At 36.0% G+C, this 26,078-nt stretch overlaps 1 protein-coding gene and 1 pseudogene across 1 annotated transcript in view; one reads left to right on the top strand and one right to left on the bottom strand.

The window, feature by feature from the left end:
- Pde11a (phosphodiesterase 11A) overlaps window positions 1–26,078 on the bottom strand; it is a 371,997-nt gene that overhangs the window by 312,940 nt on the left and 32,979 nt on the right. Inside the window, exon 2 of the mRNA XM_026392015.2 lies at window positions 15,881–16,039. Coding sequence (XP_026247800.1) covers window positions 15,881–16,039 — 159 coding nt within the window. The remainder of the gene's footprint in view (window positions 1–15,880; window positions 16,040–26,078) is intronic.
- Window positions 19,277–19,730, top strand: LOC113185059 (transmembrane protein 254-like; annotated as a pseudogene).

Below are 26,078 nucleotides of genomic sequence, written 5' to 3' on the forward strand. Positions count from 1 at the left end.
TCTTCCCAATCTCCAAGAGACAGTAACTCTTGTCACCATATTTCAGAGGTTAAAACAAACTGGAATAGCAAAATTCCCATCATGTCCTATGGCTCTCAGAACCATGATAGTATTCTGTCAAATGGCTAAGCCAAGATTTTACATAAATTGAGGGTCAACCACTGAAAAGGAGTAATGGACACTTATAGGTTCATCCAAGGACTTCTGCTACCTTTATGTCAGAGAGAATAACTGAAAACTTATTGTGATGCCTCATTCTGAGTATGGAAAGTGGAACAAAATAGTTAGAACAAATTTCAGTTACATTGAACCACAAGGACCGCTGAGAAATAATGACAAAATTGATGTCAGTATTAAAAACATTGCAAAATTAATTAGAATTAATTTCAAGAGAAAGAAAATAGAGATAGGCTTTTGGAAACTATAAGTATGCCAAATAATCAGTGAAGGTGGCGCTAAATCTTGTCAGATGTTGTGCAACTCAGTGCTATTAAACACTGGGCGGCACCATTATAGAGAATGTATTGGCTTCCCATGGTCCCTTACTCTGCACTATATACAGCAATTCTTCCAAAACACCAAACATGCTTTACAGATGGGTAAAGACACGTTCCAGCCATCTGGTGGTGTCTGTTTATTCTCATGAGGAATCATTTTAAGTTCTCTCCAGTGAGGGAGTTTCATTATTGCATTTTGAGTTTTATATAAGCCCCCTTTCAAGAACTGTGTCTAATAGGCCCTCAAAGCATCTCTGGGCAGCTCTAACTTACATAACCTCATTTTTCAAAACTGTTCATTACTTCCTCCCCCTCTTCACATCTCTCACTCCAGCTCAGGCCCTCCCTGGGGGACTTGGCTGCCTGCTTTGGTAATACAGTAGTGCCTACCTTTGAGACTTTTCCTCATTTCTAAATGGAGTGTGCAGAATATGAGAAGGTGGGGAAATGCTCCTTTGTTGATTGGCAATGGGATCAGAATCTGCCAGTGAAAATAGCCTACAATTAAATCTAGCCAAGATATTATCCAAGGTGCATGGGGGAGAAATAAAAAGAAATAATGGGAAATGACAAAAAGAAATGGTTTCGTTTCTACCTCCAATACAATAAAAAAAGAAGAAGAAAAGAGGGGAAAATCCCAAGTACATTTTTAAAATCAATGTATGGTGAAAGAAATTACAAAGTATGTCACAAAGTTATTTAATATCCTATTTGAAATTCTCCAACAAAGAATATAAGATAGCTTCATTTGAACTTCATGTTCTATAGTTTTTCTAAACAGAAAAAAAAAGGCACCTTGAAATTGGCTGCAGGATAATTTACAAAGGAACACCTCACTTTACTGCTCAGCACAACTGAAAACTATTTGTAAATTCTGACTGGAAGCACAAATTTTTAAAGCGAAAGGAAGCTAAAGTTAAAGCCTTACCTTCTTTTCATCCTCAGGAGGAAAAAAACTACACACAAAAAACACATAAATTTAAAAATGTTTTCTTTGTCAGTGAAAACCAAAAATAGAATCAAATAAAAATATTAAATTACTTACCTCATTGTTATATATGTATGAAGCCATTATTATATTTTAATTATTTTCAAATCTAGTATATTAACTTTTTGACTTTTCTTACAGACATAAAGCTCAAACTTGGTTACAGTTATTTACCAAAGGCTGAAATTCCACCAGACAGTGTAATTTAGAAATGTTTTACTCAGTCACACCCTCCTCCCCACCCTCCAAAATTATTGAACATGTAGAAGTTCCAATTTTATTTAACCTCTTATTCATATGCATCAGGTACAAAACAATCTGTTTGTTCCTGAGCCGCTAGAGTAAAAATGAGAAAATAAGAAAATAAACACCATGCACCAGATAGCCCCATGTTCCACAGTGAAACAGGAGCAGAAAATATAGAATAAGCCAAGAGAAGGTATTGGCTTCCCACGGTCTCTAATTTTAAAATCTCTAATATTCAGTTTTCACAGCCATAAAGTGAGATGATAATTACCCACAGGGTTGTTTTGAGGATTAACTGAGATCATGTATGCAAAACTCCTATTACAGAGTAAACAATTAATGTTTCCATTATTTTCTCATTTAAGAGGAGAAAGAAACACTGCATGCTGTTATGGTGTCTACAATTTGCACTAAATTCTATGGCAAAGACAATGTGAAATGACGTGCAAATGTGTGGAGGAGGCTTGTCAAGGAGTAGACAGTTGCCCTACCAAGAATCATACTCCCGACATAATCAGAAAGCCACATTCTAAATGTGGATATTACAAGTTCCAGAGATCTTTAACTGCTTTTAATAACTTGAGCCTTTGCTATGTCAGAAATGCATTTCCTTAGTGAAATTAGTAGTTTATTAGTAAGCACAATGAATATTAGATATCAACTCTAATTACCTCAATTAGTGATATTCAAGATAGGTTCATTGGTTATAATATTCCAGATACACCTGCTTCTATTAATAAGGGTAAAGATCTAGCAAGTTCCAAACTTGTAACCATGGGGATAGACCCTGAAGCTGTTCAATCCTGCTACCAGGTCAAAAGATTCTGCCTGATGTTCATATCAGAGCAATCAGAACCTGTTTCTGAATATTTCAAGGCATGTTTAGATCACCTAAAAGAAAGCAAGCTTGGACTTCATGAAGCTTTCTGAACAGAGTACATGAACTCTTTGATATGACTTACTAATAAATTTTTGTTTAAATAAATAAATGTCTTTATGTGTAGCAGGATTTGGTCAGAGATCTGCTATTAATGATACAAAATAGCAAGCTCATGGGAAAATAGCCAATTCACACGTAATTCAATTTTTTTGGCAGCCATTATACTGTACCTAGGAGCTATTATAAATAACCTAGGAGATATGTTTCAACCAAATTGGCTCAGGTTAGTTTGCATCATGCTAAATTTTTTTAAAAAACACTTAACCAATGATTGATTAATTCCTTGTGGAATACATGCATATACAGAATAAATCAAAGGAGTGGAAATAAAGTAAAATTAGAATCAAGGAAATGTAATTTTTAAAAATTAAAATATTGAAGCTGATAAAAGCTGTAAATTGATATGCTGCTGTTGGCATTGTAAATTAATACAATTTTCTAGAGAGAAAAAAATTAACAACAGCCTAAAAATAAATGTTCCACCAATAAGCATTTGAAAAGATAGATGTTCAATATCATTATCCATTAGGGTAAGACAAACTAAAACCATGATTAAATGCCACTTCATACTGACTAGGATGCCTATAATAAAAAAGACATAGTAAGTCTTGGTGAGGATGTGGTGAAATTGAACCCCTCATATGTTGCTATCAGAATAAAAAACAGTGCAGCTGTTTTTCAGAATAGTCTAGTAGTTCTTCAAAAGGTTAAACAGAGTTTCCATAAGACCCAGCAGCTCCACTCCAAGGTATATATCCAAGAGAAATGAAAACATTTTCACACAAAACCTTTTACATGTATGTTTATAGCAGTATTGCTCATGATAATAAAGAAGTAGAAATAACACAATAAATAAAATGTAGTACATCCATACAATGGAATATCATACCACCAAAAAGAAATGAAGTATTAATTCATGCTAAAATATAGATGAATCTTGAAAACCTTATGCTAAGTGAAAGAAGCTAGTCTCCAAGGATCCCTTATTGATAGGAGTTGTCCAAAAGAGGCAAATACTTAGAGACAGAAAGTAGATGGTAGAATATGGAGGATCTGGGGGAATATGGAGAGTGACTGCTACTGGGTATAGCATTTCTTTGGGGGTGATAAAATGTTTTAAAATTGAATGTGGTGACCATTGTGGAAATCAATATGAAGGTTCCTCAAAAGACTAGGTATGGAGCCACCATATGACCCAGGTATACCATTCCTTGGTATTTATTATAAAGAATTAAATTCAGTATACTGTAGTGATACATGCTTACCCATGTTTACAGCAACATAATTCACAAAAACTAAACTATGGAACTATCCTGGGTGTCCATCAAAGGATGAGTGGATGATAAAAAAAAAAAGTATGGTATATTTATACAATGGTGTTTCACTCATCCATAAAGAAAAACAAAATCATTCTATTTTCAGGAAAATAAATGGAACTTGAGATCATGATGTTAAGCAAAACAAGCCAAATTCAGAAGGCCAATGGTTGTATGTTTTCTCTCGTATGTGGAAACTAGAGAGGAAAAGGAAAAAAAAAACTGGGAGTGATCATATAAACAGCAAAAGGAGATCATAGAATAGAAGAGGAGGACCAGAGGAAGAGGGGAAGTAATATTGGCCAAATCATATTTTATATTGTCTACATGTACTAATTAATATGTAACAACAAATTCCACCATTATGTACAACTTTAATGCAACAATAAAAAAGGTGGAGAGAAAAAATTGAGTGTTGTGATGGTTATATAGTTCTGCAAGTATACCAAAAACCATGGAATTCTATACAGGTGAATTATATGGCATGTAAATTATATCTCAGTAAAACTACTTTTAAAATCTAGTTTTCAAATCTCTTGATTAAACATTAGTTTGAATCATATGCAATTACAAACATTGAATCACTTCTGACCTACAAAAACATCAACATAATAGTTCAACCTGATAACTATACTAAGATACGGTCTGGAATTTATTTCTAAAAATGTAGTAATTTTATAATAGCATGATGTTAGAAACAATCTAAAGGCTAAAAAATAAAATTGTTATATAAATCATTGTACAATTTCATGGTAGAATATACTGCTAACATAAATCATATCTTTGAAGAATTGTTTAAAAGATGATAAAATACTACATGATACAAATTTTATAAACATATCTTTATTTATTAAAAATAAATAATATAGGCAAATATACCAATAACATTACAATATTATCCCTAAAATAATTTTTTAAATTTCCTATAATAAATTTGTATTATGTTTATAATTAGCAAATAATCTTATAAAAAAAAATTCAAGGAAGACAGAGACGTCCAATTCAAAGATAGCTAAGTATACTTGGCATTCTACTAAGTTCCACTTTTTGTCAAAAAAGAATGTAAGTTTTCAAAATTTCAACCTTCTTAAATGAAAAATAAATAAAAACTGCTTCTTCAGTCTTGCTATTGCATTCACCTGACAGCACTAAACTAGTTATTCAAATAAGACAGTTATATGTCTTAATTTGAAATCTCTGGTAAATAAGGATTCCCAATATCCCATTCAAGTTCTTTAATAACAATCCCTCCTGCTAACAAGTGTTTATTTCTAATCTGCAATTACAGATCATCCTTTCTTATCCAAGCTCTGTATCAACCAGAGACAGAGTTTATAAAACAGTTCTTTATCATTTTGCACTTTTAGAAGTGCCTTGACTATTCAAGTTCTGCCAGCTGTTAAGAGCTACGGATTTATGGGTCCCTTAATATCAGAATGGATCTAACTCTCCTCAGCCCCAACATTTTCCTCCCAGATGTGCCTTGTCTGTCTGGCATTATAAGAGCTATAGCCTGGCTAGATCCGGTTCTTGATCATCCAATCTCTTTATTTCCTCAATCCAAATGATGGTGAATTGATACAGGAATTGCAACTGGATATTCATGGGCAGATGAAACACAAGGATACTTGAGGTGAACATTGCAACAAAACAACACCTTCTTGTACTTTAACTTTCATGCATAAGGCAGCCCAGAGGAACATATGTCTTATACAAATAAAGGGGGGGGGAGAGATTCAGGCGAAGAGTCTGTCACAATTTATCATACTTATTTGAGAGAGACAGCTTTGAGTCAAATCTTATTCCCTTGTGAAAGGTCCTATTTTTTTTCCTGTGAGCCCTTTTTATATTACCTAGATTGAATAAAGCATGCTCTTGTGAATAAAAGCTACAGAAAAACTGCTAAATTATCAACATTATAAAAATTACATATCTAATCATGACTAGAAATGTTATATACTTATACTCTGTTGTCTGTCTTTACTACTAAAATGTAAACTCCAAAAGGGCAGGATTTTTTTTCTTTCTTTCTTTTTAGTTCTTTTTAGTTCTACATTACATTAAGATTTATTCCGACATAATTATAAAAGCATGGAATATAATTTGCTCTAATTCAGTTCCCAATACTTCCCCTTTCCCTCCTATACCCCCTCTCCTTGCTCTCTTCCTTCTACTCTACTGATTTCTGTTGTTATAGTTTTACTTATAGTTTTTTATTTTGTTTTGTTTTGTCTTGGTTTGGTTTGGTTGTTGCTGTTGATGATAGTTTTGTTTTGTTTGTTGGTCCTAGAGATTGAATGTAAGGTCACTTATTCACTGAGCCACATCCCCAGCCTGTTTTTCATATTTTATTTAGAGACAAGGTCTCAATGAGTTGCTTAGGGGCCTCCATAAGTTCTTGAAGCTGGCTTTGAACTCGTGACCCTCCTGCTTCAGCCTCTCAAGCTGCTGGGATTACAGGCATGAGCCACCGTGCCCAACCATAGTTATTAGTGTCTTGTATACACATAATGGTGAGATTCACTTTGGTACATGTATATATATATATATATATATATATATATATATATATATATATATATATATGAATACACACACACACACACACACACACACACACACACATACACAACCCACACAGGAAAGTTAGGTCAGATTCATTCCATTCTTCTTTTCTTAACTCGTCCCTCCTCCCTCTCCCTCAATTCCCTTCCTCCTTCTTCTATTTTGATGAATCACACCTCTTTTTTCTTCCTCTTCTTTTTTTTTTTTCTCCTTATTTTGGACTAGCTTCCACATATCAGAGAAAACTCTCAACCTTTGACTTTCTGATCTGGTTTATTTCACTTGGCGTGATAGTCTCCAGCTCCGTCCATTTACCAGCAAATGCCATCATTTCATTCTTTTTTATGGCTAAGTAAAACTCCATTGTGTATATACCACATTTTCTTCATCCATTCATCTGTTGACAGGCACCTAGTTTAATTCTGTAGCTTGGCTATTGTGAATTGTGTTGTTATAAAAATTGATGCAGCTATATCCCTATAGTATGCTGATTTTAGATCTTTTAGATATATACTGAGGAGTGGGTTAGCTGGGTCACATGCTGGTTTCATTTCTAGTCCTTTGAGGAGTCTTCATACTGCTTTCCAGAGTGGTTGCACTGATTTGCAATCCCACCAACAAGGTACAATTGTATCTTTCCCCCCACATGCTTGCTAACATTCAATATTATTTGTATTTTTGATAATTGCCATTCTGACTGGAGTGAGATGAAATCTCAGTGTAATTTTTATTTGCATTTCCCTAATTGCTAGAGATGTTAAACATTTTTTCATATATTTGTTGGCTGTTTGTAGTTCTTCTTTTGAGAAGTATAAGGGCAGGAATTTTTATCCATTTATCAGTATAATCTCAATACTTGCCACCATGTCTCAAACATGGTGATGTCTTTTGAGTGAATCGATAGTTCCCCAACCCAATGGAATGTTATACAACCATTAAAACTGTTGTATAGACCCATGATCACGAAAACCCTCAGCATTCAGCATTGTAACAGTTAGAGCCCTGTAATCGTCTGAGTTCATTTGTTTCATGTTACTGATAACTACAAACTATCTTACTAGATCCTCAGAACATATGAAAAGAAATAGAAGGCTACTTCATCTAGGTACTGAAAAACCAGCCTCTACCTCAGAGCAAAGTCTGTCCAAGGAAGGGGGTGTGACCCTTGTCCTTGGAAAGACCCTCAGAGCACTCCTAGGCACATACCCACCCTGCTGAGTTGTTTATCCACAAATAACAGGAGAGATCTGCAGAGCCAGGTGTCCCTGACTCAGTCAGGCTAGGTGAGGAACCATAGCAACCCCCTAGCAACCACCAATCAGCATGAGACAGGAAAAATACCTGGGATGCCAGATGACCCTCCCGGTAGTTTATGGTGTTTGATAACATGTTGGGAAACCACGTAGTTCAGCACGTACACCACTTGTGGCTTAAACCAATCAGTTCAAAGGAATCCCCCTTATGTACTAACCAATAATCCTTTACAGATTTTTTCCCACCACTTGATATGCTAATCATGTTTTAGAGTTGTTGTTTGATTTTCCCGAGGTGTGTGATGATTTGCTTAGAGATGCTATGATGTATGTGAAGTCCCTGCCTTCCTCAAAGAGTATATAAAACTGCTGCAAATCCTGGGTTCGGGGCCTCTCAGCGTCACCAGTTGCTGTGTGAGTGCAGAGGACCGAGCTAGCTTGCATTAAACACCTCTTTGTTGCTTACATTGATCTTGGTCTCTGGTGGTCTTTTGGGGGTCCTGAATTCGAGCATAACAGTACTTTAACATGTCTTTGGTAACTCTCAGAAACATAAAAAGAGAAACTAGAAAGCTGGGTGCAGTGGCACACATCTGTAACCACATAGACTTGGGAGGTTGAAGTATGGAGGATCCGAGTTGGAGGACAATCTGGGTAGTTTAGTGAGACCTGTCTTAAAATAGAACATAAAAGGACTGAGGATGTAGCTCAGTGATAAAGTGCCCCCTCAGTTTAATCCCCAGTACCATAAAAAAAAGAAGAAGAAGAAGAAAAAGGAAAAGGAAAAAGAAAGAGAGAAGAAAACTAAGGAAGCATGAAATTACAAATACCATTTGTTAGCTATCAAAAGACATTAGAATATTTTCCAGGAACCTATAAATCTACATGCATGCCAACTATCTGGAATAAAAAATAATACTATGCAGTTATTGTCCTTCATTTTGTGTCATTGTTATATTACTGATATTTTAAATTCCTGAATATTTGATCACTGGATACTTATTCAGTGAGTAGTTAGTTCAAATCTAACTGTAATCATTTGGGGACATCTGAAAAAAAGTCAAACTGTAAAATATCAGGGACCATTTTGTTTGGTTGGTTTTTTGTTTTGTTTTGTTTTGTTTTGTTGAGAAAAAGGAAAAAGAAGGTTTATTGCTTTTCTAGCAAAGGAAAAACACAGGGGACTCCTATCCCAGAAGCTGTAATTCTGCCCATCAGCAGGAACAGGAGACTTTTAAAGAAGTGATTCAAAAGATATATTCCACTGGTTCTCTGTTGAAGTTGTAATTCACTTGTTAATTTGGGAGACAGTCATTTCTGAGGTCTACTTGTACCATTCTCAAAGTCTGGATTACTTCATTCTTTCTTCCCCATTTTAGACAGATCTGTCTAAAATGGGGAAGAAAGGTAATCCTGTTTCCTCAGAGATTAGGGAGGGGGAGAGAGTAGAGAGGAGCAGGGAGAGAGGAAGAGAAAGAAACATGTCCATTTTAAAAATAAATTGCAGTGGCAGAGCAGCAAGGGCTATATCCAAAGCATAAAGTGTTACATTTCCCCACTGTCAATTACTACATTCCATTTCTATGGAAAAATGGACAACAACATCTCCAAGTTGCAAAGTTATGGGAAGTAACCCAAAGTTTTTGTTCTCTATCAGGTGGGGCATGGACAGTTAAGGGTATTCAGCATCAGAGCCGTTCAGAGGTCAGGGACCACTATTAATGTTAAACAGTAATCACTTTCAGAATAGTCCTAATAGGTCTAAGATGACAGATTTGACTTTAGCTTTGAAAAAAGGGGGGAAAGAGAACTCTGCAATTTGATAAGAATATAAGCAAAAGTATAGGAGTAGAGAGCTCAAGACAAGATTGGGAGAATAGCAAACCAGTTTCATCAAATGTAAACCTCTAAGCTGGCCAGGGCAGGCTGACTTGCCTTGTTATTCCAAAGTTAGACTCTGCACAAGAAGAGGCAAGGAATACCAACAGGAGTTCATAACAATATTTTTCCAGCACCCCACCCCCCAAATCCCTGAAGTTTAACTTGAGTTATGACAGATATAGTATTGATAATAGTTTTCTCATAAATCTTGGTTATTTCTGTGTCTCTCAATCAGATATAGTCCAGTGAATGCATAGAACATGAACAAATTGGTCTTGGGAGTTCCTGTAGTTTCACAGTGACCATGTGGACCCTGGGTAATAACCATTAAAAGGCAAATAGTGCAGTGACTAATAGATCATGATTTAACTATTGACAAAATAACTGCAATTAATAACTTATAGGTCCAAATTTTTCCCTAGACTGAGATCATATTGATCAAATACAACTTGAAATCATGAGCCATCTGCCAGGACTTTTAAAACCTCCTTTCATGACACTGCTAATTAATTCTAGTTTCATTGCAACAGGTTCAAAAATATTAGTTCAAATACAGGCAGGAAAGTAAAAATAATGAGATAAGAACACAAAGGGCATTTATTACAATTAGTTAATTCTTTTCTCTTTTAGCACTTAAATATCTTTTAAGACAATGGAAAACACATAAAGTAGCCTGATAGAGTTGTTGAAATATATATATGTATATAACAAAATGGTTTTTTGTTTGTTTGTTTGTTTTTAAAGAAAGAGAGAGAGAATTTTTTTAATATTTATTTTTTAGTTTTCAGCATACTCAACATCTTTATTTTTTTTATTTTTATGTGGTGCTGAGGATCAAATCCAGTGCCCCACACACACCATGCGAGTGGGCTACCGCTTGAGCCACATCCCCAGCCCCAAAAATCTTTTTTAAAAATATTTGAATGGTACTTTTCAAAGGATCTTTTATAGGAACAAATTATTCATAAGATGACAGAATAAACTTGACTATCCTTGCTCCCATTGGGGTAATTTTCTTAAACTGATTAGTTATTTGGGGATTTGCTATTATGGAAGAACTATAGCCTGCGGCCATGTCTAAAGGTATTCAAAATTTAAAAATCAATCTTATGCTAGTCAAATCCCATGCAAGTAACACTTGAGTGAATTGCATTCAGTCTTCTGGGACCACTAATTTGTTAACCCCATCAGCATAATGTATTCAACATCCTAAATATTAGCCTCACACAATCAGAAACAATTTTGAAATATAAGGCCAAGGGCTTATGAAATCCTCCCCCATTATCTGACTATGAGTCTCAGACCTGTTGCTGATAACAAAATCCAGCCTCTACAGAGACTTGTTAGCATCATCCCTGTGCCACCCTTAATACCAGTTGGTAGGACAGCATCACCAGTAACAAGTTCCTGGAATACAGCCAGCCACCCTTCTCCCACACCCTACAGCCAAACTCAGCCGCTGAATTCCAGCTCCACAGGGTACCTGAACATGTAGGCACAAAAAAAAGTATGGTAGCCAAATGCTCTGAATTGTGAGCTGAATAAAGGTGACCACAAGCTAAAGAAACACCATGGAGATTAGCCAAAGAAGAACTTTGAGCCACAACTGTTATACATGAGCTGTTGGAAAGTAACTGCAATAGACATTTTGAGTTTTATGCAACATGGCAATAAGAAATGGCAACTTTGGGGCTGAAGTTTAGGCAACGTTAAAGGGCTGATAAGAGCCTGTGTTCATTTCCATTTCCCCATTTTCACACTAGAGCACCCACATATTTTAATAGATCACAAACACTTTCACCTATCTGGTCTCGTTGTTTCATTCTGCACAGAAACACCTCTCTTACTCCTCCAGGTATAACGAAATGAAACATTAATTGCAGGCAAGGACTCTAGTCATACCACCTAAATCAACTAGCTCAGACATATCACTGAAAAACAGGAGCATTTGCTTGAGACCCATGAAGTGAACCAGAAAATTCCAATTATCTCTTCTGCATGGTCTGACTTTATGTGTACTTCCAATGTGAATTACCAAACCTGTAATTTGTCAGTATTAAACTTAAATTATTAATATGTGCATATGGGAGACTATATTGCACACAAAACTCTCATCACTACTGATAAAATCCTTGATAATTATCCAAGAACTTTCAAAAACATGATGATTTGGGGGCTGGGATTATGGCTTAGAAGTAGAGCCCTTGCCTAAAATGTGTGAGGCACTAGGTTGGATTCTCAGCACCACATAAAAATAAATGAATAAAGTAAAGGTCCACCAACAACTAAAAACCATATATATATAATGATTTTAAAGTAATTAAAATGAAAGTTTCTAGTTAGAGGCAGGATGATGATCTGTCAAATATAGATCCCTGCATTGGATTAGTGGAAAATGAACTGTTACTTTTCCAGTCTCTTCCAACAATTATTACATGATACCACATAGCCAGCCATTGAATCTTACATACAGAATTTTCAAGAAACAAAATATGATCACATGAGCCATTATGATGGATACATAAATATCCCCAAATGAATGGAAAACATTTAATTTTTAAAATATCAAATAAAAATAACTTCCTGATTTTCATATTGCAAAGTTTTTTCAATTATACTATTTATAACTTACCATTTCCGGAAGTTGAAATTTTAAGATAACAGGATATAAAAATTGTATTATATTAAATGTGCAAGAAATTTACCATGATCCATATGAATGATGAGATAGAAGTTATTTGTACATGGTCAAATGACAAACAGGGTTCAAATTACTTTTGAAATATATGGTGAGATTTCACGAGGCTCTTTTTTGGTGTTATTCTAAACTCTTCACATCTATTGCCTATTTTACTCCTCACAACTCTATAATGAAGGTTATGAGGCTCAGAGGGATTTAGCAACTTTTTCAAGGTCACTCAGCTAACAAGCGGCAGGGCAAAGATTTAAACCTATCTTGGCGGCTTTCTGGCTCTGGAGCCCAGAGGCTCAACATTCATGACAAGGCTTCCTTTCCCTCCCATGTTTTCTTCCTTGTGGGCAGCACTGAAATCACTTCTGTTGCTGGAGTATACACTCTGAATATGGGAGGAAGTTGTCTGAAACCTTCTTGGGAGACTAAGGAGAATTAATTGGGGTTTTAAAATGTGAGATAAACAAAGTTGGTAGGGTGCTGAGAAAATACGTATATGTGAGCTGCTACCATTGTAAGTGGGTTTAATATTTCCAAAGCTCTCTGAGAATATGGAATGAGAGCTATAAAACTTTTCTTGCCCTTTGACTCAGTAATTTCAGTCTTTGGAATATACCCCAAGGAAATAACAAAAAGAGAAAAGGTAATTTGTTCGAGATGTTCATTCAGGGGCTATTTGTATTAGTGGAAAACTGGAGATGATAACTCAAATTCCTAGCAATAAGACAATGACAAGGTAGAAAAAGAAAAAGAAAAGAAGAAACTTTATAATTCCCCAAAATAGCAGGTAATAGACTACATTCACATGTGGACATATATGTAAAGGATAACCTTATGTTTAAAAATAGAATTATTATAAGGATAACCCTGTAAATCCAAGTAAAATAGTACGTGAATTAATAATAACATGAGAATCATGAATTTCTAAAGCTTATCCTCCTTTTCATTGTTGAAACCCTAACACCAGAAGAGTACCTGGCATATAGATTCAAAAATTTTTTAAATGAAAACAGTCTATATATTCAGATATTACTATAACAAGGAAGTCAGCTGCCATCACTTGAATTTGAAAAAATCCAAGATTTGGCAAGTCTTATGATGGAAAGAGGAGAAGAATGTAGGAATTCGGTGACTTGAGGTTATTGGCTTGGAGAAGTTGAAGTCCAGTTAAGAGATGGACTTTCAACCCAGATAGGCCACTGTGCAGCAATTATGCTAAACTGTCTTCCCTTATTTGGAAAAATTAGCCAGATTTTGTTCTCTCCCATGAATCATTTCTGGATTTTGTTTTCTGCTTTTCTTCTTCACCACTCCTATTTTTAATTTTTTAATTTTTTTTTTTTAGTTGTAGATGGACACAATACCTTCATTTTATTTATTTATGTGGTGCTGAGAATAGAATCCAGTGCCCCATGCATGTGAGGCAAGTGCTCTACCACTGAGCCACAGCCTATTGGATCTGCAATACAAAGACTCATTCACCTTGACTATGTCATCTACCTGAACACAATCCACCTGCCCTGACCATTAAGGCTTTTTTCAAGAAGTGAAAGTGGAGTAGGGTTTTTAAGTTAAGAGGGGAAATTGTAGAAGTTTGAAGACAAACATGCTACTGTAGGCACACAGGATAAATGCAGAAGATAAAAACATAACATTTGGAACAAAAAAAAAATACTCAAATAGGATTGAATCTAAGAAATAAATTGCTTGAGGATAAGCAACAAATACAAAAGTTCTTAGGGAAAATGTTCAAATATAAATATAAAATTTATGTTTTATACTTGCCTTATATCTTTAAAAATATTTTAGGGTCTTATTTAATTATCACATAGAGTGGTAGATAATATAGTTGAAAAATGAGGAAACTGAGAGAAGTGCTCTCCAATGCAGCCACGCAGTTGCTGGTCATTAGCCAACCTGGGACTTAGCTGGAGCTCTCACTCCTGATAGATCTAAACATCGATGCTTCTCAAGAATGGTACAAAACCCTGTGCAAACCTTCTCTTTGCATCATTCAGAACTGATGGATCCCTGTCTTATAAGTATAAATCCACTGAGAGACATTCAGGAAACAAAACTTATCATGAATGGAATCCAAAATGAGAACTAAATATATAAAAGGATCCCTTTAATGAAGAAGGCAGAGCAAAGGCAAGATTTCCATCTGTGTATAAACTAAACTATTTGGGAGATGATATGGGTGTGTGGTTGTTATGTTTGAAAAGACACAAACTCCAAATATTTCTAAGTCCTTGAAAGCAACATTCTCAGGATTCTGTCATTTATGACACAAAATGAATTTTTTTATTTATTTATACGTTCTGCGGAAATATTTTTATGGCAAATGAGTTGACCTACATTTATGTACATTTCTAAAAGTCTTCTCCTTCTCACCTAGTTCTGTCTAATGGGGCCAGTTATTGCTTCAAAGATCAGATCAAATACCTCCTCTTCCAAGAAGCCCCTTCAAAGCCCCTTTCTTTATGTCTATGACCCCAACCCAAGTGCCTCATATACTGTAGAGTTTATTAAATTGGTAAAAAAAAAAATCATCTGAGGTCCTATAATTCTCTATGAGTTTATAAGCTTTTACTATTCCAATTCCACTATAAAAATAACCTCAATCAAGGACTCCTTTCATTTAAATATCTTCTAATATCATCATATTTTATGTTGACCTTCTGTACTGGAACATTAGTCATTAGCACTAGCAAAAAGCAAACCCCTATCCAGAGGTTAAGTTACAAAGTGTTTTAAATCAAATAGGACTATGGCAGTCAACAAACTTAAGCAAACTAATTCGAGGTTTGCCTTACTACAAATCATATAAATATTCAACCAGATTCTATTCAACATGAAGGCAAGAGCTTCAGACCAGATCTTCAGTTATTTGAAAAGTCTGGGTTTTAAGATAAGCTGACAAATAAACTACTAGACAAGGAGTTAAAATTTCAGAACAAAAAGTACACCACTTTTGCCAAGGTCAACCGCTCTTCAGGGGCAAAAAATAATGTTCTTTTTATTAGCAATTTGGGATAACAATTAAATAACATTCATTTTTATTGAGGTTTTTATATAAGAACTGAGAAAACAATTCTTTATTGTAGTGATAAAAATACAAGAGAAAACGCTGAGTTTCTGAAACACAGTAATCTTCCTATCTTCTCTTGTCTTCCTTTGGGCCATGTGTGGTAGTGTAGTGATCCTCAATTAAAAAGCTTGCTTATAAGGAAGATAAAGACCAAGGAATAACAATAATACTGCTGAGACTTATAATGAAAAGCAAGCTTTAAAAAAAAAGACAAAGTAATTATTTTCAATTATATTACATCTGATGAAATATAAAAAATCTCCTATTTCATTCTTGATAACATGAAAAACGCTCTTTGATCCATGAATAGGCTAATCGAACAGCTATTCACATAATTCCTGTCTTTTCAGGGATAGCAGCAATCAGTGATCAAAAAGGAAAGTACAAGTCATGCAAGACAAGAAATCTTACTTTTTCATCATCTTCAGTAAATGGAGCACCTTCAGGAATCTTATTTATAGCCTGGGCCACACCAATAATCTCACCATCACTGCTTCGGATGGGCATGCACAATAGTGATTTTGTCTTATATCCCGTTAGCTTGTCAATTTCATCATTGAATCTTCGATCCTACAAATAAGAGAAAACATAAGCTGCAAATTTATTATTATTAGGGAATAGGAGTAATTCTGTATACAATACTCTATCACTGGGATTTTCTCCTGGGATTTTTTTTTAAGTTGTAGAAGGACACAATACCTTCATTTTATTTGTTTATTTTTACGTGATGCTGGGGATGGAACCCAGTGCCTCACACATGCTAGGCAAGCATTCTACCACTGAGCCACAACCCTGGCCTTCTCCCATGGATTTTTAATCCCAACAGTAGATTCAGCTTCGTGTTTAATTCACCAATACAGCATAAATTATAATAAATCATTACCATAGTTGTTAGTAATGGTAAGTGAAGAGAGACTTAAACTGAACTGCAACATATTAAAATTGGACAGGTGTCCTAAGTGAACCCCACACCCACAGTATGCTACTTATTAAAATGTTATTAAAATGATTTGTGAAAAAAAGAACCTATAAATTCATAGTGATATTTTTAAAAACTCCCAAAAAGGGGTGGGAGAGGAGGAGATAAAAGTCTTATCTATAGAATGCCAGCTTTAAAAATGTAGAGTGAATGATAAAATTATGTACTATCTATTTTGCAACACAAATATAATAATGGTTCCAAGCAGGGATCATCAATGGACACTAATACCATTGGGTAAATGCTGTTGCTAAACAATATATTCACATGATCTTCAAGTGCTACCCCTAAGATTTCTTATTAATTACAATCATCACAGGTTTCTTTATAATGAAGAGATCTACCAGACACTACCTTAAACAAGTAACCAAATTAAGCATGATCAATAATGAACAAAGAACATGTGTGTTCTTGCCAAATGTGTAGCATGAGTCTAATTATCCAGGAAAAGAAAATTAAGGATCTGCAGATTACTGGTCATTCTATCAGAAACCTGACCTGGATGCTTCAAAAGTGTTAACATTGTGAGAGACAAAAGTAATTAAAAATAAAATCAAAATAAAACCACAGGAGCTGTTTGGTTTAAAGAAGACTTAAGAGGCCTAAAGCCCAAATAGAGTGTATGACGATTCTTTACTGACAATTACAAATATTTCACAAAGGATATTTTTTAGGGGAGACAACTGGCAAAAGCTGAGCATGGATTTAATGTTAGATAATATAATAAAACCACTGCAAGGAAGATGATAAGCTGGAACTAGGCTTGCTGTTTCAAGCCAGGGTCAAGAGCAAAGCTCCTTAAACACTCCAGGAAGCTTAACACACACACACACACACACACACCCCTACTGCCCCAGCAGGAGATAAGGATTTAAACCAATGGTTTAAGGAGGCTGGCTTTGGATAAGGTGATGGCCTTAAGACCAAACTAACACTGCATCTGGTCACCTGGTGGACCTCTGGTTATGTGGCACCTCCAATATCACAAGGACAGCCATGATAAGACCTGGTTCTGGTTTTGGGACCCATGGAGCCCACCCTAAAACCCTTAATCAGAGGTGGAGAGCCTAAAGGAGAGAAGAAAATTGAAACCAAATCTCTTGTTCAAAATGAACATTTAACCAAACTTTCAGGAAAACACTTATTTTTATTAATTTTTTTTTTAATTCACCAAGGAACCATTATGTGTCAGGCTGCAAGAGAGGAGATACACAGAAAGCAAAAAGAAGCATCTCTGCCTCATGAGCTTGCAATCTACTAGGTGAGGCAGATGACACATGAATATTTAAAGATATACTGTGATAAGTGATACTGAGGGAAAGAACAAGGTGCATAAGAGAAGCAAAGAAAAAGGAAAAGAACTTTCCAGGAAGATGGATAGTTGCCTACAAAAGTCCTGAACAAACAAACAAAAAAACATAGTAAGTTCAAAAGACACCACAGTTAATGTGGTACAGTGTAGGAAGCCAAAGGGAGAATGAAAGAGCTGGTCAGGGACCAAATGGTGACAAGACTTCTTGGCCTATAAAGGAATTAATGCAATGGAAATCTGTGGAAGAACCTGAAGCAGAAGAAGGGCATGATTCACTCTCTGGCAATTAGTATTCTCTGAAATTATCTTACTAGTTTACTTGTTCTCCATTGACTAGAATACAAAATCTCAGCAGAAATTTCTCTTCTTATTTACTGATTTACTGCTTCATCCTGGCATATTGTAGGGGCTGAATACTATTTTTAAATAATTTATTTTTAATTGTGCTACAGTTATGCAAAATATAGAAAAGTTTTTAAGACCCTGAGTCCCCAGTGTTCACTCCCTGGCATATATGTAGAGATGTTTTTGCACACATACAGAAGAGTGAAACACAAATGTTCACTAAAAAATCACTTATGAAAATAAAAACTAAGAAGTCACTTTCGTGCTGATCAACAGAAAAACAAGTAAATTATCACATCTCTATTTGATATCACATTATACAACAATTTAAATGAATAAACTAGAGCTACTTGTATCAACATGAACAAATATCGAAGACATATTGGGCTGGTGCTGTAGCTCAGTGTTAGAGCACTTGCCTAGTACATGTGAGGCACTGAGTTCAATCCTCAGCACCACATAAAAATAAATAAATAAAAATAAAAATATTGTGTTCATCTACATCTAAAAAAATTTTTTTTAAATGTTAACTAGAACAAGCTGCAGTCTAATACCATCTATGTACTCTATGTAAAAAACTGATAAGTTTTTTAAAACAATATGAAATATTATTCATTGATTCAAATATGGAATAAAAATATAAAATATGCATGAGAAAAATAAACACCAAATTTATATTAGTAGTCACCTGTAGAAAGTAAGGGAGAAAATGGCATTAGGGAAAAGTATAGAGGAGGTTTCAATTCTGACAATAAATTTTATTTCTTTATAAGAACAACTAGGGAATGAAAAGGTGGCTCTCCTGAAGATGGAATGTCCTGTGTGGTGTCTTAGGAGGCTGATTGGCATTTCTCCAGGATGGTGTGGATTGCAGCAAACTCATTCATGTGTCACTAGCCATCTTTCTATTCCCAAGGCTAGAGAGAGGGTTATTAGTGTTTTGCTCCTAAGTATGTATCTAGCTGCTGATCTGAATCCTTGATCCAAGATATACTACTTTCTGGTAGCATCCCTCACTTTCCACGGTCCCTAGTCCTTGGACAAGTTGTTTCTGACTACGTCCATGGAGATGCATGGCACCAAGTTGCCAAGGCACACATTTTGACACTCTCAGCATTAACCTTTGCTGATGAACTGTGTGGCTGCTCATTCCCCTGGAGATGCTGCAGTGATGGGGACCTTAGCAGATGGTGCAGCCTACTTCCAGAGGGACAGTCTGTTCTGGTTCACAGTCATCACCCATTCCTTTGGCTACTACACGTGTATTGTCCTCTGGTCTCAGAGTGTCCTTATCAGAGCCTTGGACCCCTGGGCTACTTTACTCAGTATTTGGTGAACCACCATCCCACCCTCCTGCATAATGGGTATTGGCTTGCCTAGCTGATTCAATGGGAGAGTCCTTATATGCCATGGTATTGTGCAACGTCTCCAGTAGAATCTTGCTTCCTCCCTGGGGGGCTTGAGGCAGAGAGCAAGAGGAGCTGTCCTGGAGCTTGGTTTAAAGGTATAAAGGAATCACAGACAGTTGGGCTCAGCTACTCTGGTTCCTGCAGACTTTCCTCTTTGGGATAGCATCTCTCTCCATCTTGATTGCTTACAGGACAAAGTGCCAAAAATACAGTTAAAGGAGAAAGCCAAAACTTCCTCTCTGCTTTTACATTCAGACTCTCTTTTGGGGGGTGCTGTGTTTACTTGATGATCTTTCTACACTCTAAAAGTGCCTGTCCTACAAAGGTATTTAAGACCCTCTCAATGTTCATTTTTATGCTCTGGTTGAGCTTGTGTAGACTAGTTGTTACCTAAGAAAGAAATAAGAAAAAACTCTGGCTTTCCGAGTTCTGCAGAAAACTTGAATGGCAGCAGACTTGCAGCCTCCCCCTGGGAGGTCCTGGGCGGTGCTGGTCCCTCTCTGTCTTCAGGGCTGAAACGAGTACTAGATTTGCTTGCTGGTGAGCCTGTGCTCCCTGTTCCTGAGTAAAAAACATCTCTTCTAATTTTTTTCTCACCTTTCTAAACCAAAATGAAATGACACTTCCATAATATATTTGTTAGGCACCTGTGAGGCAGGATCTTATCTCCTCAACTAAGCAGTTGTATAAAGGCCCAAAGGACCTGCCAAGAACCAAGAGCAGAGGACCAGGACACAGTCTCCCGGATGTTGCCAGCCAGCAGAGATCCTTCCTTGAACACAGACCCAGGGACACAGTGCTCTGTGGTAGGCAGAGTGTGATGGCCACTGCTAGATTGCCCCTTCAATTCAGGGCCACAACTCAGGCAGCTGTTCTTTTCCCCGGGGCACCTGTTCCCACCTGTGCATCAGCAGTGGTTCTCCTCCAGTGTTATTGACACAGGAGGGAAGCACTTCGCTTTCTACTTGATCTGTATCATTCATTCCGTGTGCACTCATCTCCTAGAACAGCACAGGATGCCTTCAGTAGTGGTGCCACCTTTCTGTGGGTCCTCTTCGGAAACGTGGATTGTTCCCCACTCTCCTGTTTTCTGTCGCTTTCTTCATCCAGCCCTAGCTTACTCAGTCACACCCACATTCCTCTCTAGAGAGCCTAACCTCTGGGTTTTCCAGCTGGTTACTACCTCCCTGATTATCCTGAATGTACTTTATTACTACTGGCCTTTGGGGAGAGAGGTTCTCTAACTCTGTCCCTTTAACTTGGCAGAATGGTGCTGTCACCCTTAGGAGCCATGAGGGCTTCTTCCCTGGAGAGCATCTGCTTGTTCTCTGGAAGCTATTCCTCATTTCCCTTTGTGATTCCTTGGGCAGGTTGATGTATTAGCAAACATTTATAAGAAACAACTCTCCCCAAAAAGAAAGCCCTCATGAGAGATCATGAGCTATGAATTGTTTTTACTGGAGATAATTTTTTTTTTTTTTTGCAAATATATCTCAGTCTTTCCTGATCTTTCTCTTGGAGTAGGGGTTACTTTGGAGTAAAGAAAAAAATTTTGACCAGGAGTTAAGTATCATGGAGATCCAACCCAGATTCTTTTTAAAGCATAGCTGTCTCCAAATGACATTAATAATGACAGTAATACTGGTGGTGCCCAGAACAATGTGGCAGATGATTGAATGAAGTAGACTAAATAAATAAAATGCTGTGACTGTCAAAAAAATTTAAAAAAGAAAGAAAGAAATTATTAGACTGAATTCCTCATTTCAGTGAGTTGATGGGATTGTTTTCCATCACAGGATTTGAGCTTCTCACAGGACTCACAGTGCAACTAAACATTATGTATGAGATTTGCTTTTTAATTTACCAATCTATAAAAGAGGATCCAGCTTTATTAACATAATACATGACCAAACATCTTCTATGTTTGTTCTGGTAATGAAAGACAAAAGGAAAGACTGCTACTTCTTAAGTAAAGACCTTGCAAAATATTTATACAGTGTTTAATTTTTGAAAACTTCCCCTTCTGTCTAGTTGATACCAGCTACTGATGCTACATGTCCTAGGGAAATTTTAAAAATTAGAAAATGTTGCTATTTCATATTACCATTTCCTAAATCCTAGGAAGAGGAGCTTGGAAAACTTTTAATATAAAGAAGTTTCATTTAAGATGGAGGTCTCCCTTGAAGATGTTATCAAAATATTACAAATTCTAAACTAAGAACTCAAACATGTTTGGCACATTGTCCTAAGATAAACTGCCTACAAATATAAAAATGCAAAACAATGTCATTTTTCACTATGTTAAGCTCTAAAGTGAAAATGCATTCTACGAAATAATTTTTTTAATTAAATGCTATATAATAAAAATTTATTCCACCCACTTATAGAAAAGGTATATGAAGCAAATATAGTATGATGGTAAGATTTCATGAACATAGATAACCTATTCTTACCTAAATGTTTGAAATATTTGGTTTTTAAAAAGTAAGACCATTCTTAAAAACTAATAACTTGGTTGAGGATCATACAGAATTGGAATAGGAACTACCAGGTAGCTCAGGAGTCCAGAAAAAGCATAAAGATGGTCTGGGTTAAGAAAAGGTAAATAGAGTTAAATAAAAGTAAACAGATATGTGGGTAGTTGTACCTACAGTACTTTTTGATCAATTGGTTGGAAAGTAGAGAACAGAGAAAGAAAAATGAGTCTCAGGTTTCAATTACAGAAACTACATGAATGGAAATGCCATTTACTAAGATGGGGTAGTTTGAGATGAAGTAAAAAATAACACATGAAGAGAGCAAAGAAGTTTGATGAATCAATTTGTTTAACAAGGTTAGGTACATCCTTTGATGACTGACTGTATGTGAGAGTTTCCAAAATGACCAATGCCTGTATTCGTTCCAATCCATCACAAATTGAATCAATCAGTACTAGATATTGATATTTTTAAATGTTCCTATATGATTCTGACATGAGAACCACTATAATAAATGATGAGTTTAGTCACTAGTGAGATCAATAAAATTCATTGATGGGGAAAGCCTTAAAATGGGAAAGAACAAGGAGAGTGGCACATATTTAGATGGCTGCATATCCCTGGAGTGGATGGTGATGACCTGAACTTGAAAATCCATTCTGAAGTAGGCATTACCTTTATGTCAGTCTGCATCTCTAGAACATAAAAGTCTCATTTCCACCAAAATCCAACTGAGTACCAACCAGCAAGCCTATGGAATATTCAACATTGAAGTTTCCAAAATCACAGGAGAATAGACACTGGGATGCTTCAGTATGACCAGGGACCACAAAAATGTCATAAACTACACCCCGCCCCCCCGTGCCACCATCACCACCACCATTCAACCAACTCTGGTAAACTTGTAACTTGAGAGGAAAAAAATAACCATATTGATATATATGGTAAATATCAATCTTCCCATTCATAAGCTAGAAAGAGAGATTTATTCCATGAAGTCTCAGTGTTTTTTTAAATAAAGCATCTTGAGACACGCTTTGACCCTGTAGGATAATTCTCACAAATTAATTCAAACCTTAGAATCAAGTTAATCTTATCTAATGTGAGGTCAGAAGAGCTGATGCAAGTGCACACTTCCTTATGTGTATGTTAATCTCTAGGGTAATCTTCCAATTTAGAAAGTTGAGAAAATTGAGCCCAAATTTGAGGCATAAATTAATTTTAGAAGATGAATAAAATTAGGGAAATGATTAAAGAAATATATGACTCTAACATTAACCAGGGAAGGAAAGTTCAATAACAGAAGATATTAAAAAATAGATATCACCAGTCAAGTAACAAGAACAAATGAGTGCAATGGGAGGGTAAATGGGGTTTATGGCACAAAGTCTGGGACCACACTAGCCCAAGGGCGCAGAAAACCTCCCAAAGAAAGTAAACTTCTCAGGCTGATCCCTGGAGGGTCAATAAGAATTATCCAGAAGAAGGAGGGAAACAATGAGGAGGGGTAAGGAAAGTCTTCCCGAAAAAGAGAATAGTATGTTCAAAGCCCACAGGCAATAAAAAGTTGGTCAATTTAAAGATAAGAAAGAAAGGGTGCATGGTTCTTGTGGGAAGAGGTAGAGATGGGGCAGGAAAGACCAGGAGGAAGCTGATTAGGGGTCCTGGTGACCAGGTTTAGAACTGAAAATTTATCATAAAGGAAGGGGTGGAAAGGTCACTGGAGGGTTTTAAGAAGATGGTGGAATGAGATGGACATCATTACCCTAGGTACATGTATGACTGCACATATGGTGCAACACATTGTGTACAACGGGAGAAATGTCCGTTATGCTGCAATTGTGTACAATGAATAAAAATGCATTCTGCTGTCATATATACCTGATTAAAATAAATAAATAATTTACTTTTTAAAAAGAAGGTGGGTGACGATTTTAGAAAGACTTTTCTGAACACATGTAAAAAAATGAACTGGAAACAAGAAATCCAGTTCATCTCTGGGCTGCAATGGCAGTTAGTGGCAGTAGTGGTGGCAGAAAATGGACTGAATTGAAAGATATTAAAAAGATAGAACCACTAGGACTTAAATGATTAATTTAATGAAAGGTTGTGAAAGGAGAAGAATTACAAAACTGCATTTTTCTGGTGCAGGGTGGGTGGTGGGGTGATTCACTGAGTGGGGAACAGATTTCAAAGTGGGGAGTTTCACCACGGATGTTTTGAGGTTGAGTTGACTATGGGTCATTTCCATATAGTGGTGATACCTCAAAATTTGTGTATATATTTTTATTATCTATCTATCTATTTATTTATATGTTTATTTATTTATTTATTATTTTCAGTAAAAGAATTTGGAATAAAAGTAAGGTGACTTAGGTAAGGACAAGAACTTCACCCAATCGATAACTTTTAAACTAACAATCTCCAGGGTTTTGCCACATTCACCTACAAAGATTCACAGAAAGCTGGATATGAAAGAAAAGGGACCAATGAGGTAGGAACATTGGGCTTTTTTGTTTCTAAAAATGGAAAATGGAATAGAAAGCTAACAAATGCCTCTAGGTCTATAATGAAATATCACAATGAGAATGGTGCACAATTTTTATTCATCTCCCTTAGGACAAAAGAACAAGAAATGACCTATAACAGGAAAGATTTCTAATAAATTAAGGTAAGAGCTTCTTTAATAAGGTTGTTAAAATCTGGAATGAGTTTCTTATGATTGTGGTGGGCTCTTCTTGCTTCGAGTATTTTTATGTCATAATATTTTTCCTATCGGGTATTTTAAGCATAATTACTCTTGAGAAGTGCAGGGATCTCCTCAGTGTCTGTTGTGCAGACCTATTTTTTATATGTGACACTCAGCTATGATTTTAAACATTTAGAGAGATAAAATCCTGAGGGCAAAAGCAATTTTTACTTTTTTGCAAGAGAACTGAGCTATATCCCCTAAATTACCTGAAGAACAGGAATTACTGATGGCACTAACCTGTATGTAAATGGATAGAGCTGGAGAATATCATGCTAAGCAAAATAAGCCAATCCCAAATAAACCAGGTTGAATGTTTTCTCTGATCTGCAGATGCTAATTTACAATAAAGGGTCAGGGAGGCTAGGGAAGTTACTTTGAATGAGGCAGAGGGGAGTGAAGAGAGGGGATGGGGTATTGAGTAGGAATAATAGTAGAATGAATCAGACATTATTACCCTCTGTGCATATATGACTACACGACCAGTGTGATTTACATCCTGTAAAACCAGGAGAAGTTATACTCCATTCATGTATGATGTTTTAAAGTAAATATTTTAGAGGCACATGAGAAGTCTTGAGGCACAAAAGTAATCCATCCCTCTTTCTGTTTTCTCAGAGAAGCCACTCCACAGCAGGAGCCAGGGTTAAGAGTCTCAGGTAGGTCTCAGGCTTACAGCAATGATGGGTTACCTCTTATCTCTTTTATCCTCCCTTGTATTGAAGTGTTTCTATCCCCAGCACTTTAGCAAAATTTTCTTCTGCTCTTGATTAAGCCAAGAACTAGTTATGAGCACTATTGAACCTGTTAGGATTTTTTCTTAAACCATAATCTCAACTCCACATTGGGTCTTAAAGGCAAGATGCTCAAACTTTTCAAGTCTAATAAACTGATGACAAAAGCTCATTCATTTCCTGAGTCTTTCAAATGAATTTGTACTTAGTATGTCCATCAATTATAAAAGAAAAGTGATATAGGGATACATGTATATGTGGTATTTCTTCAGCCTATAAGCACTGTTAAGTGTGCATTGCAATAAATTAGTCATTGGTAACCCTTACTAATTTCAGAATCACCTGGGAAGCTAAGGGATGTCTTAGGCCAACCTTCACCAATTAAATCCTAAGGAGGGGTATGCAGGAGATCTGATTTCTGGCTATTGGTCAAGACTAAGACTCACTGAATTATAATAAATCCAAGGTCTCTGTGGTCCAAAAGAAATAGACTGTAAATCATGCTTTAGAGTTTACAGGATTGGTTTATTAGTTTTATTTTATTTTGTTATATTTTTCTTCCACATCCCTGAAGGCTTAATGGACTGGACCTAAATACTTTTCC

Source organism: Urocitellus parryii, chromosome 1, assembly GCF_045843805.1.
Source record: "Urocitellus parryii isolate mUroPar1 chromosome 1, mUroPar1.hap1, whole genome shotgun sequence".
Lineage (NCBI taxonomy): Eukaryota > Metazoa > Chordata > Mammalia > Rodentia > Sciuridae > Urocitellus > Urocitellus parryii.